Consider the following 24,203-nt stretch of genomic DNA (forward strand, 5'->3'; position numbering starts at 1 on the left):
GTAGAGAGAGATAGAGAGAGAGAGGTAGAAATGGGTAGAGAGAGAGAGAGAGTGGTTGAGAGAGGTATAGAGAGAGAAAGAGAGAGAGAGAGAGAGAGAGAGAGAGAGAGAGAGAGAGAGAGACACACACACACACACACACCTACACACAGACTGAAAGACATATAGACAGGCAGACAGACAGACAGACAGCCAATGGCGAGAGACCAAAGAGAGTTATACGGAGGAGAGGGAGAGAGTAAAGCAGTAAAAGAGATGTAGGTTAGGTCATCATTGTTGGGGTCAAAGCCCCAGCCTGTCCTCTTTGTGTCTGGTGACAGAGTCCAGTGTCTCTGGGCCAGCGAGGGCCATCAGAGGCCAGCGGGGGCCAGCCAGCCAACGGGGTTTGGTTCCCTGGTCCGTCTGCATGGCCAGATTCTCTTTCAGTAGGAGGAGAGAAAGAAAAGACGACTCACTAACCTACTTTGCTGCAGACCATGTTTTAGATTGTTTGGGTCATGACGGGAATTTGGAGGACATCTTCATGGTTGATCAGCACCGAAGATGTCCTCCAAATTCCCGTCATAGCAGTGGAAAAATGATATGAATAAAGAGGATTGATGAGACAAAGTCATTTTTTCTGCAGAGCCCAGTGCGGATTTAGAGGGTGAACTAGAAAATTCTTCCTTGACTGTTTTTAATGGCACTGCAGTTGCATAAGCTGTTGGGTGGCAAGATGTGTGATTGCCCCTGATCCCAAACAAACAGCAGCAACAGACACGTCGCTGGTGTGAGGCGATGATGAAGGTGCGATCTGCCTGCTATTCCTGTTACCCTACATCTACTCTTTCTTCTTCTCCTGCACCAACAGACAGCGGTGGCGGGATAGATCTCATTCTAAGAAGCAGCATCAATATTTACACCGTCTCTGTGTCTGCGTTGAGTTTATAGGCAGCAGCCGATACACTGAGATGGAGGGTTTTTGAGATAGTTTAAAGGGAAATTATTTTTATCGGTGCCAAGACCGATATTTCACTGCTAAATTGGGAATTCTGTGATTGATCCATGCATCCTGATATCAATCCCAACTGCACAAAAATCTAACAAAATGCATATTGTCATGATTTTAAATATGAATAAATAATAAATATACACCATTTGGTAGACACTTCTATAAGATGCAAATCATCTTACAATACCTCACCTTAGCATCACCTTAGCGTGACCGCAGTGATAAATTGGATGATTGCATTGACATTTCCACATTTCTCTTATTGTCTAAAATGAAATATGTTTCAAGAATATTATTTTGAATACTATTATTTTTATTCAACTGCTGTCCTGGCTGGTTCGGCCCCAGCATCTCCCAGCTGGGATCTTATCTTATCTTATCCCTAATGCCATGCAGTACCAAGTGAGCTACACATCACGCTCAAAACTTGTAGTTTGTCAAATCCTCAGTAACCAAACATACTATAGAACTGCCTTTTTGGCCTCTGAGTCCCAAAGACATTTCCAAGTCGGTCATTCTCAGGTAGAAACATGACGAGTGCTGACCTGAGAGTCCTTGCCTCAGCCTACCGTGTAGTGTGTCGTAAACATTTAAATTATGCAACATGGGTTGTTTGAAGGCATTTTCTCGTCATTTTACACAATTCCGGGACTGACTGTAAAAGGCAGCCTATTGACTGCTTGGCTGTGTGGAGAGCCAACATTGTGCTACGGCCAAAGTCAGCTTGTTTCATCAGGAGGTGAAAAGCTATGAAATAGGTCATCAGGAAATCATTTCATTTTAGGGTGAAATGCTCCTCATAGTCATACTAAGTAACCACGTTCAATATAAAATATTGGACGCTCCGGCTGATTAAATGAATATTGATTACAGCGCTTCTTCAATCAACTATTGGAATCCCAACAATGCAATAGAACAATATGTTTGAAATGTCAAAGTCAGTGTAGCTCAAATGTTTGTTCTGTGGAAGGTGCTCTGCTTCAAATCTTGCAAGAGTGCTGTGCTAATGCCGGTCATTCATTTACTATAAAACAAATATATATGTAAAATAAAATTCCCTGTGATTGTTGTGAAAACACATGTTTCCATATCGCCCAGCCCTCACATGTTTCCATATCGCCCAGCCCTAGCTGTGCTTATCCTCCATATGCCTTGACAAGCCTCCTCAAGCCTTCTGATCGATCCCGACGGGACGCTCTATGTTGGGGCTGGGAAGGCTTCAGAATAACAGCCCTGTGATGGTGGCAGAGTCTCCGCCACCATTTCCTCTCCAAGGTGAAAATGTGGAGAAATGCAAACAGTCTCCGCTTTACGTCCTTAAGCATTTCTTGTAATGTCATGAATATTTGAGAATGTCACGTATCTAGCCTTTCCCCCACATATCCACACACACACACACACACACACACACACCCACTCGCGCACAAGTCAAAGCGTTCACTCGGGCTTCAAAGTACACCCTTCAAAGTCGACAAACACTTTATTATTGAATGAGATCCGGAAAAGCTTTGCCACCCATGCGACACACACACACACACACACACAGACACACACACACACACACACACACACACATACATACTGTACATACATACATACATACACACACGCAAACACACACGCATAACCGTCAACAGGCCGACACACACACACACACACACACACACACACACACACACACACACACACACACACATAGGGCAAACGCACAAGCAGACACACAAGCACACATAACCATCAACAGGACCACACACACACACACACAGACACATACATACTGTACATATATACATACATACGCGCAAACACACACGCATAACCCTCAACAAGCCGACACACACACATAGCGCAAACGCACAAGCAGACACACAAGCACACATAACCCTCAACAAGACCACACACACACACACACACACACACACACACACACACACGCACACGCACACACACACGCACACGCACACACACGCACACACACACAACCCCTCCACACGCACAACGGATTGAGCGGACTCCCGCCGAGTCGCAGCCTCGCGCCGCATATGCAATGGACACATAATCAGCTGCGGTAGCCTCGCGTGAGCGTCTATTAATGACGTCATAATACCTATAGCGGTGGGGGAACGATGCGTGATTTGCGAGTTATCGCTAACTCGTGTTCCCTCAACGGATATGCGTCGTTTCAGTCAGCCTGTGTTATTGTATTTTTTTTGAAGCATCAAAAGCCGTTGGCTGCTCACTCTAGCCTACCTGGATAACAACAAAAAAACAAGCAAAGGGAGAGACCTTGGTGGATATTGATAAGTGAACGCTAGCGTTTGGTTTGCTTCGTCCCAATGACTCCCGTAGTCAGCATCGTGTAACCTTCACGGTGTTTCCAGGCGGCAGCCTCGTCAGCCTGTTGTGTGAGTTGGAGCTGTCCACGGTGCTGAAGGTCGGAGCTCTCCGTGTCTCTACGTTCTGAGGCGAGACAGAGACACAGACACAGACAGAGACACAGAGCCAGAGAAACTGCGGCCAGTTCTGAATTGACGAGGAACCGAGACATTGTTCTGCATAGATCGTTTTTTTTCTCCCTAAAAAAAGCATTTTCTCCCGGCAGCATCATGGGTAAGCTAAAAATGGCATGTCTGCGTTTGGCGGCTGAATCGCGTTTTGCATGTGTCGTGTTCATTGATGAACTGAGATTTATTTTCATCTACGCTGCATGGATCTTGTGAGAGGCTGTATAGTGCGATATTTTGCATGCATCTTGGAAAAATGCAAACTCTATGCGAGTATGGTGCAAAACGGGATACATGCATTCATTTGTAAACAGGGAATTTATCCTCGATTTTTTATCATATTTTTCTTCAGCTCAGTGAAACAAATATGTAATTACATTTTTTAAATCGTGTGGTGTCATGCCAAATGTAAAAGATTATTGCATCAAAAATAGATGCATGTCTGTGAATTCCAAATGATCGGCATAAATGTGCATCCAGTCTATTATTATTACGGCCGCGGCAGACTAAAATTAGAAGCTCATTAAAATGTAATTGACCACGTGCCGCCAGTGTGGGAGCATGTGAATGTAGTCGCTGCCCCTGCGCTCTCATTGGTCCACGCTCATATATGAATCACACCAAAATGCCCCGAAAACTTTCTCATCTAGGCCTACATGATCTTTATATGCTTGCTTATTTTTCTTTTATATTGAATGCAGGTGCATCATATGCTGTTGACTGACGTCGTCCCGAACGCGATGCTATATGTCCTAAATTGTAAATCATCAAGAAAAGTGAAGCCAAGGCAGTGTGTAGCACATAGTCCCACGACAAGTAAGAACAAAATTATAATAGAAGCAGACAGTCATTAAACTATCACGATTTTGAACAATCATAGGCCCATAGTGTTTTTTTGCGTTCATTCTGGTTTATTTAGGGACTTGCAGTCTCAGCGTGTTTTAAGAAACACTTCATTCCCGAAACAATGAGTTTTTAATGAGTTCAGTCCGGTTCAGGTCCGGCAATATGATACCTATGACAGTTCATTTACCGCCACATCAATATTTCAGCACAGGCCTTCTCTTCTGAATCATCCCTTTGGCTCTACTGCTGCTCAACCAGGCTGTGAACAAAACCACCTTGTCATGTGTGGTGGGTCTCTATTTTGATGTTTCAATCGTAAACGACATTTCTCGGGAAAAGGCCTACATCATAAACATCTCAATATTAGTTTGGCTCTATCTGTTCGAATATTCTTTAGATATAAATCAATTGTCTATAATAACATTTAATATTGGGGTTAATCTCCACCTAAGCGGTCCTAGAGTGTGTATTCGAGGATCATGCTGATTCACTGTTTTAATACAGCAGTGCCAGGAATTGGCCACAAGAGGGCGCTCATACATTAATCAAACTCGACGTAAACTAGGGCTTCTATGTGTGAGCTTTTTTTTATGTAGTACGCTGTAGAGCGTTTGCTCATATGCCTCCTCAGATTACATATGAAGTAGGCATACATAGCTTCATATATTTATCTATATGAAGCAAATTTGGGGGGGGGCCTTTTAATGTAGATCATTTAGGAGAAGATTAATGTTATCAGTCGAAGGACAGATCACACTCAGCAGTGTACATACACACATCCACACACACACACACACACACACACACACACACACACACACACAGACATGCACACATGCAACCATGCACGAACAGACACACGCATTCACACACAAACACACACATGCATGCATCCATGCACAGACGCACACACGGCCACACACATATACACACACACACACATACATCCATGCACACACGCAAGCACACACGCAAGCTCTCAGACAGACACACACACACACACACACACACACACACACCACAACCATCGGTTTCTGGGAAAAAAAATCAGATTACTGGTATCATTGGAAGTACCCTGGATCTGAGAGGGAACTATTAGAAAGGAAATTATTTATTGATCCCATGGCACTCTGTGTTTGTTTCTTTGAATCCAGCGCCTGGGTAAACTGCCCGTAGCACATCTAATAGAGTATACATCTTCCATCTTCCTGGTAGTCCCAGCGTGTGGTTCAGCTAGGCTGAACCTCTCTCTCTCTCTCTCTCTCCCTCTCGCACACTCTCTTTCCCTCTCTCTCTTTTACGCTGTCTCTCTATCTCACACACTCTCTCTCTCCCCCCCAGCTTTCTATTTTTGGCTGCAGGTTCAATGACTATGAAATGTGCAAACACAGGGAGAAATGGCCCTGCCTAAGGCCCCCCCTCAACCCCCCTCCCCTGTCTCACCATCGCCACCACACACACACACACACACACACACACACACACGCATACGCACACACACACACACACACACACACACACACACACACACACACACGCATACGCACACACACACACACACACACACACACACACACGCACACACACACACACACACACAGACGCATACGCACGCAGACGCACACACACAAAAACACATACACTCACCCTGCCTTCACTCAGCCATGAAGAGTTAAGCTGAAGGGGGGAGAGAGAGAGCTACAGAGAGAGAGTGTGTGAGAAAATACGTGTGTGTGCGTATGTGTGTGTGTGTGTGTTTGTGTGTGTGTGTGTGTGTATATGTGTGTGCTTTGTCGAGTTGAAAGGGAGTGGCTGCAGTGAGCATACCTCAAGTCATAGCAGCTGCTTGACCTGTGTGTGTGTGTGTGTGTGTGTGTCTTAAATCACCAGTGTTTAGGTGAAAATCCGCCTCTCCAGTATATTACCAGTTGAACCGTTAGCAGGCTTATGCTATCACGCACCATGAAGTCACTTTCTGCTCCCTTACTTTATCCAGGCCATTATTTAACATGTGTACAATGACTCGAACATTTTGTTTAAGTCCACTCTTACTGTATGTGTCCCGATGACACATGAAGACCTACTGTATGTGTCATGATGACGCATGCATATCATGTTAATCTATGCATATTATGAAATATAATAATTTAGGTCTCCAGTGCAAATCCAAATGTGCATGGGTACGACAAAATAGTCAAGATTGCTGAGTCTATCCTTGTGTGCAGTACCATTCGAAGAGACCCATGGCCGAGCTACTCTGTCCTGGAAGTCTGTTGAGGATGATGCTAATTTGCTATTAGCCGTGCGCTGATGAGATAAAAAGAGATTAGCATTTGCAGCGGTCGGCTTCATGCTTAATTATTATTGGCAGAATGGGGAAGTGCACACCTAAAGCTTCTACCTTCATTGCACATGTTCGGCGGGGTAAATATATAGGTCACTGCAGAGGCATGAGTGTAGCTATATGAAGATGAGACACCAGGCTGTGCTTGACAAGAGCAGGGGAGGTGTCAGTAATTAACTACTGCCTAGTTATGATTGTGTTTGTTTGTCTGTGTATGTGTGTGTGTGTGTGTGTGTGTGTGTGTGTGTGTGTGTGAGTGTGTGTGTGTGTGTGTGTGTGTGTAAAAACCTGTGCGCATAAATGTGTGTGAGAGTCAGTGTGTGTGTGTGTGTGTGTGTTTGTGAGTGTGTGTGTGTGTGTGTGTGTGTGTGTATAAACACCTGTGCGCATAAGTGTGTGTGAGAGTCAGTGTGTGTGTGTGTGTGTGTGTGTGTGTGTGTGTGTGTGTGTGTGTGTGTGTGTGTGTGTGTGTGTGTGTGTGTGTGTGTAAAAACCTGTGTGTATATGTGTGTGTGCGTGTGTGTGTGTATATGTGTGTGTGTGCATGTGCTTGAGCTTTAGTTGCATATTAACTTTGTAGGTCCGCTTCCAGCTGTTCATACAGCCGTGTCTGCTGCTGGTCTAGGGTTTGATGCAGACTACCGTCTACTACACTCTGTCCCACTCTGTTGTTTAATGGATCCGACGGATACGGTTCAAACGAGTTCACAATGACTCGTAAGCCATGGCGGTCCGGTTAGCTCCGATCCAGAAACCCCACCTCCTCCTCCTCCTCCTCCCCCTCATTCAGCCGTCCCTCGCGCCTTTCTCTCCCGGGCTGCACTACAGCCCAGCCAGTAGTGAGTGTGCATGCTCGTAGGGCCCCCCCACGCATCCACAGTAATAACAGTAATGCACTGACTCAGGACTGGTACTGTAGAGGCATGGGGGGGTTGGGTGGTGACGGGTGGGGGGTGGTCTGCAGTCGCTTCTGGCTTCTCTACTGGGCTGTCTGGCTTGTCAATCACTGGGCAAGCTGTGGCTTTTTCTTGTGCATCGATACCAACATTACCATCCCTTTAACCCTGACTTGGATAACCAAGTTAGGGTTAACCAGAAGCATGACGTGGGTTATAAGCACCTTGCTGTAAGCACAGTAGACAGGTTACGTGTGTGTGTGCATGTGTGTGTGTGTGTGTGTGTGTGTGTGTGTTTGGGAGGGGGAGGGTGTTTGTGTATATGCATCTGAATATCTGCCTTTATCTGCCTTTATCTGTGTGTGTGTGTGTGTGTGTGTGTGGGTGTGTGTGTGTGTGGGTGTATGTATTTATGTTTGTGTGTGTGTGTGTGTGTGTGTGTGTGTGTGTGTGTGTGTGTGTGTGTGAGTGTGTGTGTGTATTTGTGAGTGTGTGTTGTGTGTGTGTGTGTGTGTGTGTGTGTGTGTGTGTGTGTGTGTGTGTGTGTGTGTGTGTGTGTGTGTGTGTGTGTGTGTGTGAGCATGTGTGTGTGTGTGTGTGTGTGTGTGTGTGTGTGTGTGTGTGTGTCCAAAGCAGTGATCAGGGCCACTGTCGGCTGGATTTATGGGGCTAATGTTGTGGAGAGCTAGCTGCTTGTGCTGCACTATAGGGGCGAATGAGGCAGTGCCAAGCAGAACTCAAACCCCTTTGTGCAGTGCTCCATAGGGAAATCGCATGTATACCTGAATTTAATTTGTTCACTAAATGTGCAGATCTTATATTAAATACCTAACTAGTATTGGTATTGATGCATTTGCAGTCCTGACACAGCTGTAGGTCTAGCACAACACCACAACATAATACTGGAAACAAAAAGTCAATACATTTATTCACGTCATTTTGGTTCTGACTAATCTCGGATCCAGCAGTCCTACTATGTTATTGCATAACTTCTGTTCAGACTGCATCTTGGTGAATGATAAAGCTATTATTTCTAGCTATTTCTATTTAAAGCTAGCTATTTCTCTCTATCTCTATTTGTCTCCATATCTTCTTTAAAAGAAGTTGCTTTGCTTATTTTTGAGGTGGTATGCGCTTTAATGATACTCACAATTTTTGGGGTTTATCTTCATCGTTGAATGCACTTTCTGTAAGTCGCTAAGGACAAAAGCGTAATGATCCAGCAGTCCTATTATGTAATGGCAGCACTACTGGGGGGGACCACACAGACGACACAGAGCTTGGTACAAAAACTGCAAGGGGCGGAGTTACACCTTTTTTACAGTCTCGTTCAATTTCAATAAGTGCATTTCTACAGTGACCAGGCAACCCAGTGTGGATAAACCTTTACAGGCACTGTCTTACATTTTAGTAGTGCTGCTTGGGTTTGGGTTTCCGCCAATTATGCGCTTAAAGATCCCTTCCCTTCCTCCACATTAGTCGATGATTAGTCAATGCCAAACAAATCAAACAGAAAGTGAAAAGCCCTGTTCATTCAGATTTTTTGCTAGTTGCATCAGATTTGTGAGACTAGGTTCTGTGTATCTACATTCACTTATAAAAAAAAATTCACGTTTGAAATGTCTCAAACCATAATGAGGGTAATTTTTTAGGAGATCTTAAGTTGCTGTGGTTTCTTGGCCCAGAGTGGACCAACTTGAAAATATTTTGAAACGGGACGTTCTATGGTTTCTGCAGTGTGATTTATTGAACAAGGCTGCAAAGATAGTTCAAAACGGCATTTATTTTAGATGCATTGAACATTAAGTACGTGTGATCTACCGATTCCTCAATGAACTCACAGACACAAGAAATAAATTGAATGGAATTATACCAAAAAAAAGGAAACGGTTACATTTCCAATGGTCTACAAGGCTACTGTATGTGTAAACCATCATCCCATCTCAACGTGAATTGTCGACGGCCTCACTAAACATGTCTCACGGTGGGTTATATAGTATCTTAAGTCACATGGTGGAAATGTACAGGACGCCATTTTCATCACAGCCCATCGTATGTCACCCTAGGACACAATGTCCTCCCTGTTCACTGCCACTGCAAAACCGCTGACCCTGTCTTCCCCACCACAGGTCATGTGGGTATGCAACTTGTGCCGAAAACAACAAGAAATCCTCACCAAGTCGGGGGCGTGGTTCTACGGGCCGGGCCCTGGGCAGGCGTTTGAGGGTGGGCCGCAGGGTAAGAAGGCCAGGCTGCAGGACCCGTCCCTCTACCCCTACCACCAGGGAGCCCCGGGGGACACCTCCACGTTGCCGGCGTCCAAAGGGGCCGACCCCGAGGAGGCTCCTGCCTCGGCAGTCCTCCCCTCGACAACGGAACCACGTCGAGGTACTCCGGGTCGGGCCGACCTGCTCATCGACAGGTCAGTCGAGTTTCCCTGCGTGTGTCTGTTTGTGTTCAGCATGGGTGTAGCAAAAATGAACAATGAAGAATTCTATGCTGATTTCCACCAATATTACCAGCTTTCACAAATGGCCGCCACAGCACAAAAACTATGAGCCGGTGGGAGTATTCTTTTTTTCGTCGTCATTGTTTAAATTTTAAGTGAACTGTTCGCCAAGATATAACTAAATCTCCAAAGGGAAATGGATTCTGCAGAGTCTGTAGTCATAAATACCTACCTGTTTGTAAGAACTGATTGGAACCAGTAGTGTAAGGGCGGGGACCCACAGAACGACGCAAAGGACTGCAGCAGTGGCGTAGACAGTCAGTGTCCCACTTAAAACTGTATGTACATTGAGTGTCAAGGTCCTATAAAGAGACAGGGATATACTGATCTGCTATAGCTGGCACTGGACACATGTGCCGCACTGAGACAAATATCAGCACATATCGCATCATATCTTGTTCTTGTGATACACAACACACACAACACACACACACACACACACACACACACACACACACACACACACAGACACAGATAGACAATGCACAATTTGTGCTTGTACTAAAAGCCTTGATGAAACCTAACTCATTGTTGATAAACAAGCGAGTACAGGGTTCATTTCTCAGTGCAGAACACCCAGTTCTTCTGGAGAGCCGTTATCAGACAGACTCAGTGACGGCCTGTGTGTCAGTGCCTATGCTAAATGGCTTCTCTAAGTAGAACATTCTGGGATGCAGCAACTGATGACAAGTACACTGCATACTTGTGAATCCCAGCTCCACTTCTCCGGCTCCTCAGAGCGGCTGGTGTGAAATAATGTAGTTGCTCTTAACGTCCGCATGGTGGCTGCTTGATCACCTTCTCTCTCCCCCCCCACCCCCACCCCCCCCTCTCTCTCTTCTCTCTCTCTCTCTCTCTCTCTCATCTCTCTCTCTCTCTCTCTCTACCGTCACCCTCCTCTCTCTCTCACACAACCACCACCCCCACCCACCCATCCACACTCCGCTCCCTAATGTTCTCCCCCCACCCGCTGGGAGGAAGAAACGCTTACATACAGACACACACAGCAGCTACACAGTTACTTTTCCACACAAAACGCAGGCAGTGTGCCATTTCAGCGAGACTTCCCTGCTCGTGCAGCCCTCGTTCAGTCTGTCCAAGCAGTAGCAGGCATAGGTTTGTCGGCCATGCAGCCAATCAGCGCATCTTTGCAAACACCAAAGGAAGCATGTCAAACGATACGTGACCACGAATCGAAAAAAAATGGCCATGTCCGTCGTCCCATGCACAGCAAATATGTTAGATGCAGGAATAATACACCCCATCCCACACACCCGCTCCCTATTTCTCTCTGCTCCGTCGCGGCCTGGCCCGGGATATCAGATCCTGTTCAACCCCGGGGTCAGAACCCAGCAAGTGGCCTGGCAATTACCAGATGTCCGGTCCTCTCAGCTGGGGCTCTGTGCCCACACCAAATGTTGCTTCCTGACGGGCTCAGAGGCATTATGGCCTGTGCGGGCGTGTGTGTGTGTGTGTTGTAGTGCAAGAGAGTGACTTGAAGGATTTATTCATACACAATATTTTCCTTCAGATGTACACAAATACCGAACTTGGAGCAGACTGTTGTTGTTTGATCAAGAGAGAAAAGAAGGCGTTTTACTTTTTTACACCGTTCTTTCTTACCCTTGTCTCGCTCCCCCTCTGTCGCTGACCTTGTATGGGTGTACCTGACAGGACTGTTCCCTCTTGTCGCTTCCTCTTAAATAGGAACAAAACAGCCCTGCATGGGCTCACCTCCACAGTGGCTTTGAACACACAAGTCATTAGAGACGGTGGTCATTGCAGTGTCCATCATTGCTTTATTTTGTTGGAATAAAGGTGGGAGGATTTGAAGTGTGTAGGACTGGAACTATGCGTTGTTTAGTCTAATATACACAAACAATGATCAATTTCAGGCCTGACTTGACTGTTCTTCTCTGTTTTGTGTTGTGTTCACAGAATAATGTACAGTAGCACCATTGGGCAATTACCAGACATTCTCTTTTTGTTTTAAGACTGTAATATTTAAGAATTATCAATCAAACCAGCAACATTGCATCCTTGCAATTTGAGGGTATGCATTTGGTGTCCACCATTAATTATTACAAAATGTATACCATAATGGTTTCCTGTTTATTTTTTATTTATTTCTGATGCTCAGACAAATTGAGTATCACACAATCAGATCAGACTCTTGAGCTCTTGAGCTCCAGCCCTCTCTCTCTCTCTCATTTGGTCACACTCTATCGTACTCTCACACTCTCTCTGCTCTCTCGCTCTCTCTCTTCCTCTCTGTCTGCGCTCTCTCTCTCTCTCTCTCTCTCTCTCTCTCTCTCTCAGCTCTCTCTGCTGCATATTAATTAATTAAGTGCACGACTTCAGAGAAATGCTGGATGGTACGGGCGGACGATTCAGGCCTTGGCAACGCCTATGATGTCGTTGACACAACAGGAAACGGTGGTTTTGAAAAATCCAAGTGTTGGTCATAGGTGATGCATAGCAGGAAGAGGCCGTAAATAGAACTGCGTCTAGTTCATAGGCACCAAAAAAAACCCACTTTCATCAATCTTCTACAATGTTTAAATTAACTCCTCCATCCCCCCCCCCCCCCCCCCCCACCCGATCTTCCACCTCCCCCCCATGCAGGAGGAGAAGGAAAAAAAGGCGCCTGACAGTCTATTTATAAGGAGAAATAACTTTAGAAGGCCTCTAATTTGTCTTGGCCTCCGAGGTGTTGTCTTGAATGAACAGGCACAGCTTTGCCGGGACGGATGTGCTGTGGGTGAGTCTGATGAGACGCAGTTGTTCTCCATAGAAAATGATTATGTCTGCGGTGGGATTTCTAAACAATGCAGATGTTTTGAATGTATTTAGTCTGGCATACAGACCATGGTGGCCTTAGGTAACGTATAGCCTGCCCTGGCTCATCTTAATGCAGTATTGTTTTTGCATATGTTCATTAGTAAGGGACTAGTGACTGTTAGTAAGACAACAGCTGATCATTTGGGAACAGGTAGCCTATCTTGCAAAGATGTCATAGGATTAGATTTGATGATGTAGTGAATCTTAAGTCTCCAAACTAAGGCTTTAGCGTTTTAATGTCCAATCAATCAAACAGGACACATTTTGCTTGTGTTATGTCTCATATTTAATTACAATGTGTTGTCTGTTTGCCCTTTTAGAACACTAATTATTATCTGGCACAGACACATACGATTTGGAAAACAGTCTGGAAAATAGAACCACAGGGCCTATACTTTACATATCCAACATTTAGGCCTATTTAAAATATTCACAAGCTATTTAGTATCATACAATCGAATTAATTGACGTTTATCTATTCCAGTTCCCGTCCCTAGCCCCGTTTACAGACGGTCTTTCTCGAGGTATTAGGATGCCTTGTCCTCCTCCTTTATTACTTATGAGGGCTGATGGTCTGGAGCCAGATATGGGGGAGAAAGCCCTGACGACAGCAACTCTGCTCGCCCATGTATTGTGGGCTATCCGCTGCGCGCGTACCAAAGAGGCTATGAGAAGGGGCTCGAGAGCGGTAGATATGGCAGCGAACGAATATTAGCCTATATTGTGCACGCGTGTGTGTGTGTGCGTGCGTGTGTGTGTGTGCGTGCGTGCGTGTGTGTGTGTGTGTGCGTGCGTGTGTGCGTTCTGACAAGGAGGACTATGAGTTGAACGCGAGGCAGCAATGTCGGCTGCGGATAGGATGCATCGCTGCCCTTTTCCTGCTTGCTGCTGCTGCTGCTGCTGCTGCTGCTACTGCTACTGCTTCACCTCCACCAAGAAGAGGCTTTTGTACAGAACGGGGGAAAGCTCCCGAGCACCGGCACCGTACGTCTGTCGGTTCAAGTTCGGAGCATTATGACTGGAGAATTTAGCGTACAATGCGTCGCTACCGAGGACAGTTTTGACCAAGAGCAGGAAAAATATGGGACTTGATTGGCGTCTTTTGATCTGAACGCGCCCCTGGAGAGACGGGGGTCCGGAGCGAGCGCAGGTGGATGTATTGTCGGTGAGCGGAACGGGTCGTTAACCAGAGGATCGAGAAAACCGGAGAGAAACGAGCGAAAAAAATGCAGTTTGATACATTGCGTCAGTTCTGTAGCTCGGTTTTGTCTCATTTTAATGGGGCTCTTTCAACGCCCCAGAACATTTTGCAAACGGAACTATTCGAGCAGGCTTTAAGCAACATCGGGTGAGTGATATCCGTTTTTGTTTTTTTTCCGGGGGATAGAAGGGCTGATTTACGGAGGGCTTTTCCCGCTTGGTATGTCAAACGAGCGTTTGAGGAGAGGTGGTTTCGCCTATCGATCAGCAACCAGCAGCCTGCGTAATAACAAGCTACACTAGCGCTGCCTCCCGCTGCAGATATTTCCTGGCAGCGCAGCACACGGTGCTCCGAGGACGGCTGGTTCGCTACTGTGTGTCGTGTTGGTGGTTAAAGCAGCCAGAAGGATTCCGGTAATGCCGACTCGAGGCGTGACTGTGCGTGCACGAGAGTAGCCTACGTGTGTATCCCGGGCGCACCGTTGCTGCAGAATGTGTGCGGCTGCTTCTGCTGCCGATGAGGATGATGATGATGATGATGATGAGGAGGAGGAGGAGGATGGTGAGGATGGTGATGATGATGATGCACCCTCGCGCATAACATAAAACAGAAGAGGTATTCCGTAATAGGGCTGTTCTGAAATCAACTCGCCCACACTAATACAGACACACTCATAAGACATAAGGTGCTACTACTACAGTATCAGTGGGGCGACTCAGAAGGTAGACATGAGCTATTAGGGCAATTTAGAGTTTATTCAGATGGGCGAAGTTGAATGTTCTATTTTTTAATTGTGTTCTGTGTCATAGAATGACATAGAACACATATGTTGCGTTTAATGGAATGACAGCAGCAAGAGAAATGAGAGGGACAGACAAGGAGGATAAGGGAGAAGGTCCAGAGAAGGGAGTTGGATCCCAGTAGAATGGATTAGAGCTCTTTATGATTAGCCTGCTAAATACCTTATTTCTCTATGGAGAAGAGTCAGGTAGACCGGTCAGCCATGGCTGCTGGACACACTATGCAGACTGCAGAAGGGGCTCCAACTTTGTCATTAAAGTCCCACCCCCCTCCCTCCCTAAGTAAGCAGGAGGGGGTGGGGGGGGGGGGCAAAAAGACTAGTTGTTACTCCCCTGTTAAAGAGAAAGCCCTACGACCGCTTTTGCTTTCCCCCAGGACTCTGGGTCTTTCCTTTTCTCCACTCCCCCCCCCCCCCCCACAGACACAGACACACACACACACACACACACACACACACACACATTTCTTCGCCTTTAGAAATAATTTACAATGTTTGCTGGGCTCTCTGCCACCTCACATTACAGGGCTGAGTCTGAGTGTGATAGTGTGTGTGTGTGTGTGTGCGTGTGTGTGTGTGTGTGTGTGTGTGCATATGCGTGTGTGCATGAATATGACTGTGCTTGCGTGTAAGGTGTGTGCTTGTGCATGTGTCTGTGTGTAAGGGGTTGAGAAGATGGGATCTCAGCTTTTTGGGTTTTGCCTGGAAGCCATGATCCAGCAATCATCGCATCTTACTGATTAAAGTGAATCCAATCAATACTGCCCCTGAAAGCATTGTGTAAGCAGGACCCATTCTGAGACTGAGAACTAGTACTGTAAATGTGCTTTGTTACTATGGCTCTTATTAAAGGGTTGCTTCCACAGAGTCTACAGTATAGTGTTAGATAGCTACATTTCTTCTGTACAGTTTGTGTTCGGATTGTAGTCAGTACAGATGGAAAGGTTTAGTGTAGTTGATTACAAAAACATATGTTCTATTAATATACTATAGGGTCACGGGTGTACTCTTGTACACCCTATAGTGTACTCTTGTACACTGCTGTATCTGCCTGCATGCTATACTGCATGGTCCCGGCAGGTGATTGACATGCTGTCTGAACACACTTCATGATAACACATGACCACCCCAAACCAGGCCGTCAGTTTCATTGCAGCTCTTTAGTGTATAAGGCCCCCTCCCCTCTCTCTCTCTCTCTCTCTCTCTCTCTCTCTCTCTCTCTTCTCAGTGTCTCTCTGTCTCTCCTATCGTCCACACCAGCCTGCTCTGCTAATGGGCTGTGGGCTTTTAGGTCAGGCCTCCATGTATTATGTATGTGTGCGTCAGCGGAGGTCCTAATGGGGTACGGTTCTCTTTGGAGGGCCCAGATGGTTCTCAATTGAAGAACCCGCCCCTCCCTACAACAAATATGTTTTCCAGGCTTGCAGGGGTTGGTCCAGGCCTGTGACAGGTGTATGGTATCACTGGAAGACTCTTATTATGCTGTAAACGGCTGCACAACATGATGCAGTTTTTACATCGAGTGTGTAACGTTAGGCACAATACAAATCTATAAGTACATATTACACATTCAATTGGATCAGACCATGCAGGCATTTAAGCATGGGGTTTTCAGTGGCATTCTTTACCTTAAATTCTTAAACATTTCAGTACAGTATGACTATGATATGCACATTTAAGCCGCAGCAAACTTGTGTGTGTGTGTGTGTGGGGGGGGGGGGGAAGACGACAATATTTCTTCAACACCAGACCCTAGACTAGACTATCTCCCCTTTTTCCCTCTCTTTTCTCTCTTCAACCAGATCAAGGTTTTATACCCGTGCTCAATCTTATCCAGCGAAGGGGAGCATGTCCACTCGCTCTTTCTCTTGCTCACTCCCTCTCTCTCTCTCTCTCTCTCTCTCTCTCTCTCTCTCTCTCTCTCTCTCTCTCTCTCTCTCTCTCTCCATCGTCTTCCTGCCCACACCCCTTCCCTATCCTCTTGGAGCCACCATCCACCTCTTTCCTCCGGTGATGTGGTTGCCATAGTGATAATGTATTATGATGATCAATAGAGGGGGCTGATGTGTTCCTGTTTAAGTCAATGTCCTGATGGAGCGAGTGTGTGCGTGTGAGTGAGTGAGCGGCGGGGATGCCCTGTCCGCCAGGATATACCCGCAGAGGTGTGAGCACGCATGAGCTGAAGAGGAGAGACGGAGAGAGGAACCCTGGTGTCTTACAGAGGGAAGGCACTGTGACTGTATGAACATGTCTTATTAACCCTGTTAACGTTGACCCTTTACAAAAATAAAGACACAATTTGGTTACCTGTGCAGCTTTGCTGATAAGGGGCAGTTTCTGTATTTTTTCACTTTTATGTAGTTTAATGCATCAGTTCTGAAATGTAGATATTTCATATTCTTATATTTGATATGATTTGATACTCTTATTAGCCAAGCTGGGTTTAATGGTACATTTCACAAATACAACTCTTGAATCTTGAAGCCAGAGATGTGCGCTGTGAGGAACTGAGATGAGAAGCAAAGTCTGGAGAGTAGAGGCGGGGCAAAGGGGAAAGATTTAAAGTACACGTAGCAGGGAACAGATACTCAGTCGCCATGGTGACAGGGCAGGAGACCAGACGGTTGACATGGCAGTCGGCAGCTTGTGGGACCCATGTGGGAAATGCCTGGGCCTGAGCTTCAAGTTGATGTGACAGAATAGCAGAAGGAGAGAAAAGAAGAAATGGATTGGAAGTGAGGAAAAGTGGAGGAAGAGTAGGAGGAGGAGGAGGAAGGGACCTTGAGAAACAAGAGGACCATGTTTTCCAAAACTCACCCCTGCTTTTGTCTCTTTTAAAAAAATACTTTCTCCCCTATTTCCTTCTTGGTTGTAGTGTCACACTCAAACCTCTCCCCATCCACACCATGACATCAGCCGTTGTCATTTGTCACACGTTAGTGTCATCAAAGATATAGATAGATAGATAGAAAATGTATTTTATTATCTCATAGTTACCACAACAGATATACAATCCATTCCAGATAGAGCTTAGATTAGGGGGGTACGCGGGGGATATGTCCCACAGGGGAATAAATATTGGGGAATAAATAAGCAATACAGATAGCCTGAGAGCCTTACCGCACTATATTCCATTATATTTTGAATCGACTGCTGAATCTTGTCTTCAAAAAAGTTCAAAGGAAACCTACGGCAGTGCCAATGAGGACGCCCTACGCCCACGCCCTTGCCTGGCCCCAGCCCACCCAGAGCCCCGCGGTGCATCATTCCCATGTTCGCCTGCACTCAGCAGCTGTAATTAAGCCGGGCGCTTTATTGGTTTTGCTCTCGTCGAGGGAGACGCGATGTGTGAGGGGAGGAACGTTTTGGCTTTTATTGCCTGGACGTCTAGCGGTAGGCTTGCGCTTGCAGAGGGAGAAATAGAGAGAGCGCGCGAGAGAGAGAGAGAGACATAGTGAGAGGAGGGAGCTAGAGACAGAGAGAGAGGTGGGGTAGAGGTGGAAAAGAGGGATAGAGAGAGTAGCAAAAGACAGGAAAGAGTGAATCGCATGTGAGAGAGAAGGAGGAGGAAGAGAAACATGGGCAGACACTGAATCGATGCACTCTACTACTCAACTGCTCCTCTCTGCTCCCAGCAAATCATATCACGGCATCAAAGAGGGGTAGCACTAGTAGAGAGAATCAGAGAGAGAGAGATAGAGAGAGAGAAGGGGAGAGAGAGAGTGAGATGGGGAGGGAGAGAGAGAGAAAGAGAGAAGGGGAGGGAGAGAGAGAGCGAGGTGGGGAGGGAGAGAGCGAGGTGGGGAGGGAGAGAGAACGAGAGAAGAGAGCATAAGAGCGCAAAGGAGAGAGAGAGATAGCGAAAGAGTGGGAGAGAAGAGAGATAAATAGACAGGGAGAAAGAGACTGCTATGATTGCTGTGTAGCTGATGGTGGGCTCTGTGGCTAGATAAGCATCAGGTTTATGTCTCCCTGGCCCCCAGGCCTACCACCTCCTGCTTGGGTTTGCTAGCAGTGCTACCCACAGAGAGAGGGGGGGGGAGAGAGAGAGAGAGAGAGAGTCAGGGGGATGAAATTGCTTTTATTGAGTTTGGTGTACAGATGGCCCATCATAGCCCAGCTCGGTACCCTGGGTCCGTGGTGGTCCTATGCATCGTTGAATGTACGGTACCTATGGGGAACTGTAGGCTCCGCAGGCGTCCTCAGAGAGTATAAAGGTGCATGACGGGACAAGAGAGAGAGAGAGAATGGGGTTGGAAAGCTAAGAGGGAGGGCATTAAAGAGAGATGGCCTGTTCTGTTCAGTGGGATGGTGGCCTGCATGGGGTGTTGACATCTGGCTTCTCTTCATGCTTATAGAGTGAGACTCTTTCCCTCAAAGGTTGAATAGGCCTGCATGTGTAGTGTAGATTCGAGTGTGTGTGTGTGTGTGTGTGTGTGTGTGTGTGTGTGTGTGTGTGTGTGTGTGTGTGTGTGTGTGTGTGTGTGTGTGTGTGTGTGTGTGTGTGTGTGCGTGTGTGTGTTGATGCGCACGTGTGTGTGTGTGTGACACAATCAGCCGCTTCAAGTCGTTAAGGGTTGAGATACAGTAGATGGAATCTCCAACAATGCCCCAGGGTATGCACTTTCTGTATCTCTTTTGTCGCTCTCTAGATCTGTCTGTCTGTCTGTCTGCCTGGTCTATGTGTCTATCTGTATCTATACTAATATATCTATCTAGCCATCTATCTAGCTATCTGTCTGTATGTTTGGTCTGTGTCTGTTTGGATCTCGATCTATCTATCTATATATATACATGCATCTATCTATAAATGTATCTATCTATATATAGATATATATAGATATATATCTACTAATGTATGTATGTATGTATCTATCCATCCTTGTCTCCTCCATAATGAATAAAAGTGAAGATACTGAGCACCATCGTCATAAAATGCAGTTTTTGTCTGTGTGTCCGTCTATGTATGTGTTTTTGTGTGTGTGTGTGTGTGGGTGTGGGTGTGTATGTGTCTGTGTGTGTGTGTGTGTGTGTGTGTGTGTGTGTGTGTGAGTGTGTGTGTACGTATACTTGTGTCTATGAGTGTGTACGTCTGTGTGTTTCAAGCCCAGTCCCGTGGGCGTCTTTTTCCTTTGTAACCCTTTTCAAAAGACCTCTCCGTTTTTTTTTTCTGCACTCAAACAGATGTCTGATGTCATGGTGTTTTAAAACGCAGCAGAAAGAGGGGAGAAAGTGCCTACGCTGCACCGATAGTGCTTCGCTTTCAGCCATATGCCTAGAAGTGTGATGCTATTTGTCAATGTCAGTAGCCATTGACACCGTATCTATGTTTATGCTCCCGTTGAACGTGTCTTCCCTTAGCTCTGTGTGTCTCAAATTTAAGAGGCACACATGTGTGACAATAACAAGTTGTGATTACTTAGCTACTATTTATAAAAGAAAAAAATGGCAATCTTATTCGCCTCCACACGCAAATACATCATAGCATTCACTGGCAAATTGTCTAAGATATTTAATGGCTGCATTATATCCCTTGAATAATGCAAATATTTGTGTTTATTTCTCTCTATTGGAGGTCTACATCAGTATGTGTGAATGTGAGTGTGTGTGCGATGTGTTCCTGAGCATTCAGCCATCTTTACTCTGACTGATTTCTGCTGCACCAATACATGTTTCCCAATTGAGCAGATAGCGCAACATGGAGTGTATTGTCTTACAAATAGCAGTTTACAGGATCATATCTAATACTGTCTCTGCTAAAGATCTCTTTCCCCAAGACCCTCCTTAGCCACCCCACTCACTCACTCACTCACACAAACACACACCCACACACACAAACATACTCAGACGCACACACATGCACACACATGCACACACACACCCACCTGCACACTCACACACACCCAGTTACATTTCAGCCCTTTCAACCATGACTAAGACAGACAGCACCAGTCACACTTGAATTCTGTGTCCCCAGAGTGAGTTAGCAATTGTGTACACATTATATTCACCATATGTCTTTGTTTGTTGGAAAACACACTGACATCCCTGTAGTCATTCAGAGTCAAATTAGATTAAAAAGGATGCTGCAGCTATTGACGCTGCTGTAGTTGAAACATCATAGCTACTCATGTATAATAAGGAGATTATTTAGAAGCATGTGACAGATCAACTCCTAGAGCTTTGAGGGTGCATGCTATGGCGGTGTAAATGGAGCTGTGATCTATTGTTCCCCTACTGCCCTTTGTTTGCTATATGAAAAGTATGGGCTCTTCTCTGCTCTGCCTGCTCATTTGTGCAGTCTTTGTGCAGCAATATAGCATCGCAGTGGTCGGGGAACTAGCTTTTAACAACAATCTTCACTCCATATTTGTCCTCATCATCAGACACTTGCAAGGTGGCTGGCATGCATTTGAAGCCTATGTTGTTAAAGGTACCTAATAACCATCTTCCACTCTCTTCCACTCACACATACCTGTTTTCCAGGCTGAAGCGTCAGGTTGAAGTGGTTAATGAGAGAGGAAGATCATTGAGGATTCCGTTCCTGACTCCTACATCATTCATAGACTAGACCAAGCTGTCTTCTTTTGTTAGGTTATGGGAACGGGACTTTTGTGGACAAGGTTTCTAAATCATAGTTGACCCAAATCAATGTGTAACCTGTTGGGACCTTTCTATTGCAGCCCTACGGACCACGATTCAACTTGAATTCTTTAATTTAAATCTCTCGCCCAAGCACATTCCCATTTCTCCCTTCCTTCTTTTGAGGATGTGTTTGAACAATAAGCAGTAGATTCATAACTCCACACGCCTTCTCAACCAGCTCCGTTTCTTAACCAATTTCGGCTCAGAGGACCGCCGTCGTGTGTGTCAGAGTTGCTGTCCCCCACAATTACAATGAACCCCCTCAGCCTTCTGGTCTGGGTCCTGCTCTGTAAAGGTCTGATTGAGGCTGCATCGATCCAGACGCTGGCCTGTCAATGCCATTGAGTGCAGTGTAGAAAAGGCGCTTTTTCTGCTGAACACACAGCAAACACTTTTTCTGCCAGGAGCCAAAGAACAATGCACAATCTTTGTCACTCTCAGCGCATTTTCTTTCTTTGCCATAAAGTGGTTAAAACCATGAACTACTAGGCCATTGATAATTGATCATCTATCAAATAGTTTTCCGTTACGGCTCCCAACTTATTGTATCGTGTTTTTTATTTTTTATTATCACTTTTCTGCTTTGGGCCAAATATTATTCCAAAATAAGTCATTATTGTAGGTGGGGGAGGGGGGTGCAATGCTATTCTTTGTCGAGTTTAGTTTCAAAATCTTCCTCTCTTCTGCTCTCTCTCTCTCTCTCTCTCGCTCTCTCTCTCTCTGTCTCTCTCTGTCTCACTCTTTCTCTTTGACTACTCCTGAATCAGAACCCTTAATGGCTTGATTGTGTTCCCAGAATAAAACGGTCCATGCTCTGGAACAACCTACCTCACACAGTGGGTTTTGTGTTTCTGGTTGAAGATGTTATTTTATCTGAGTTGTGATGTTGCTTGTCCAAAATGGACGGATGACTTCTTATCCTCCCGTGGGTGCAGCCAAAAGTAATTCATACTTGTCGCCCGGCGTTGAGGAAAGGAATCTACTCAGACGAGAGAAGCTGTGGTCAAGCTAACTTCTGCACATGCTGCAAAATATTGACTTGTATCTGATTTAAATTTCCTTACATGTTTTCCCACAGGACTCACACATCAGTCGCTGAAATGCATTTGGAGTGCACACACACGTATGCAGCCACACACACACACACACACACACACACATGCACATTCATGCATGCACACAGACACACAAGACTGTTAAAAATAGCTTATTTAGTGGTAAGCTAAGCTGTGTTGAAGTGCCCAAAGCAATACAGAATGCCTACTGACGTGGAACACAGCAATATTTAAATTAAAATGCTGGTAATACAGCATGCCCTTCTGTGTGTCTTGCTCCTAAGTAATATTTACTGCATCATTCCAGCAGTTATATGCATTTCTCATTGACTTACATTCAATCTCTCCTGTTTGGCCTTTAAGCATGTGGACCAAATACTACAGCGTACAGGGTCTTTTATCAAGCTAATCCTTGTCTTTCCAATACGTCTTGTATATCAGACATAGGGTTAGCCACCGGGGCCACCGGGGAAATGTTGGCAGCCACCTCAGCAGATGTAGTCCACCTCCCTTTCCTTCTAAGATGCTACTGCCCTTCTCCTACCTTAACATTCACTTAGTCAAAGATTTAAGAAAATATAGAACAACGAAGACCAAATGACCAAATGAAGACTAAACAGACCAACTGTTGTGACAGTTGGTCTGTTTAGACCCCAATGCTATGAAAGATTGGCTAGGCAGGATATAGGATTTTTTTTAAATATATATAGGATATTTTATATTGCTTGATCCTGCCTCTGTCTTCCTCACAGGGTCCTTGGTAAATATACAGCCAAGCCATCATGTATTAAGGTGCCCCTTATGCTGTGTGTTGGTGTGTGTAACTAAATACACGTTGTAGTTGCTACGTAGTTGGCTGGTCGTCGCTTTCAGAACGGCTGCTGCCATGTTTTCTGAAAAAGTCATAATAGTGCTTGAAGGAAAAACTACTGTGGCCTAGACTTGTCTTAACAAACGGAATATTCAAAACGTCTTGCAAATTCGAAAAACATAAGCACATTCACGGAAAACACAAATGCAAAAAAAAGAACAGAAATGCAATGGAATAATGTTTGAAATATATTGTTTGAATATCCAAAACGAATGAATGATAATTCGGTCATCCCATATTTGGCAATCCTGATAATTACTGCCATCAAAATGAATATCCAAATACTTTATTGAGATTCAAATACCGAACAAACGAACGATTATCAGAATATTCAAATATTTGGGCTCAGCCCTACTACAGATTACTTGTGTAAAGACTCCCGCATTTTGCAGCTGGCTCTACAACATAATTTCTTATCAGTTCTTTATTCAGAAAAATATAACCAGAACATTTAAATCGTGTAATCTGGCAGCATTACTTTTTTTAGGCTACTATTTCTCTCCGAAATAGTGCATATTGGCCTCATTTGATGCACCTCTCCATGTGTCATTTTTTTTTTTACAGGATCATAGCGGACATAGCTCCTCACTTAAAATACATGGGATCCCAGGAGGATGCCTGTATGCTAAGTTACCGACTGCATAACTTACGCCTAAGTTATGCAGTCAGAACTTCCAAGTACGTCACTCGTTTCTGAGGAA

The 24,203-nt window shown here is 45.4% G+C and overlaps 1 protein-coding gene across 1 annotated transcript in view; it reads left to right on the top strand.

Moving 5' to 3' along the window:
• The window catches only part of rims2a (regulating synaptic membrane exocytosis 2a), a gene marked incomplete at both ends in the record, with an annotated part of 135,376 nt that overhangs the window by 24,521 nt on the left and 86,652 nt on the right, over nucleotides 1-24,203 (top strand). Inside the window, 3 exon segments of the mRNA XM_084472195.1 lie at nucleotides 9,711-9,899; nucleotides 9,905-9,985; nucleotides 9,987-10,003. Of these exon segments, the coding sequence (XP_084328321.1) occupies nucleotides 9,711-9,899; nucleotides 9,905-9,985; nucleotides 9,987-10,003 (287 nt within the window).

This window comes from Micromesistius poutassou (assembly GCF_964030765.1).
Source record: "Micromesistius poutassou genome assembly, chromosome: 8".
NCBI lineage: Eukaryota > Metazoa > Chordata > Actinopteri > Gadiformes > Gadidae > Micromesistius > Micromesistius poutassou.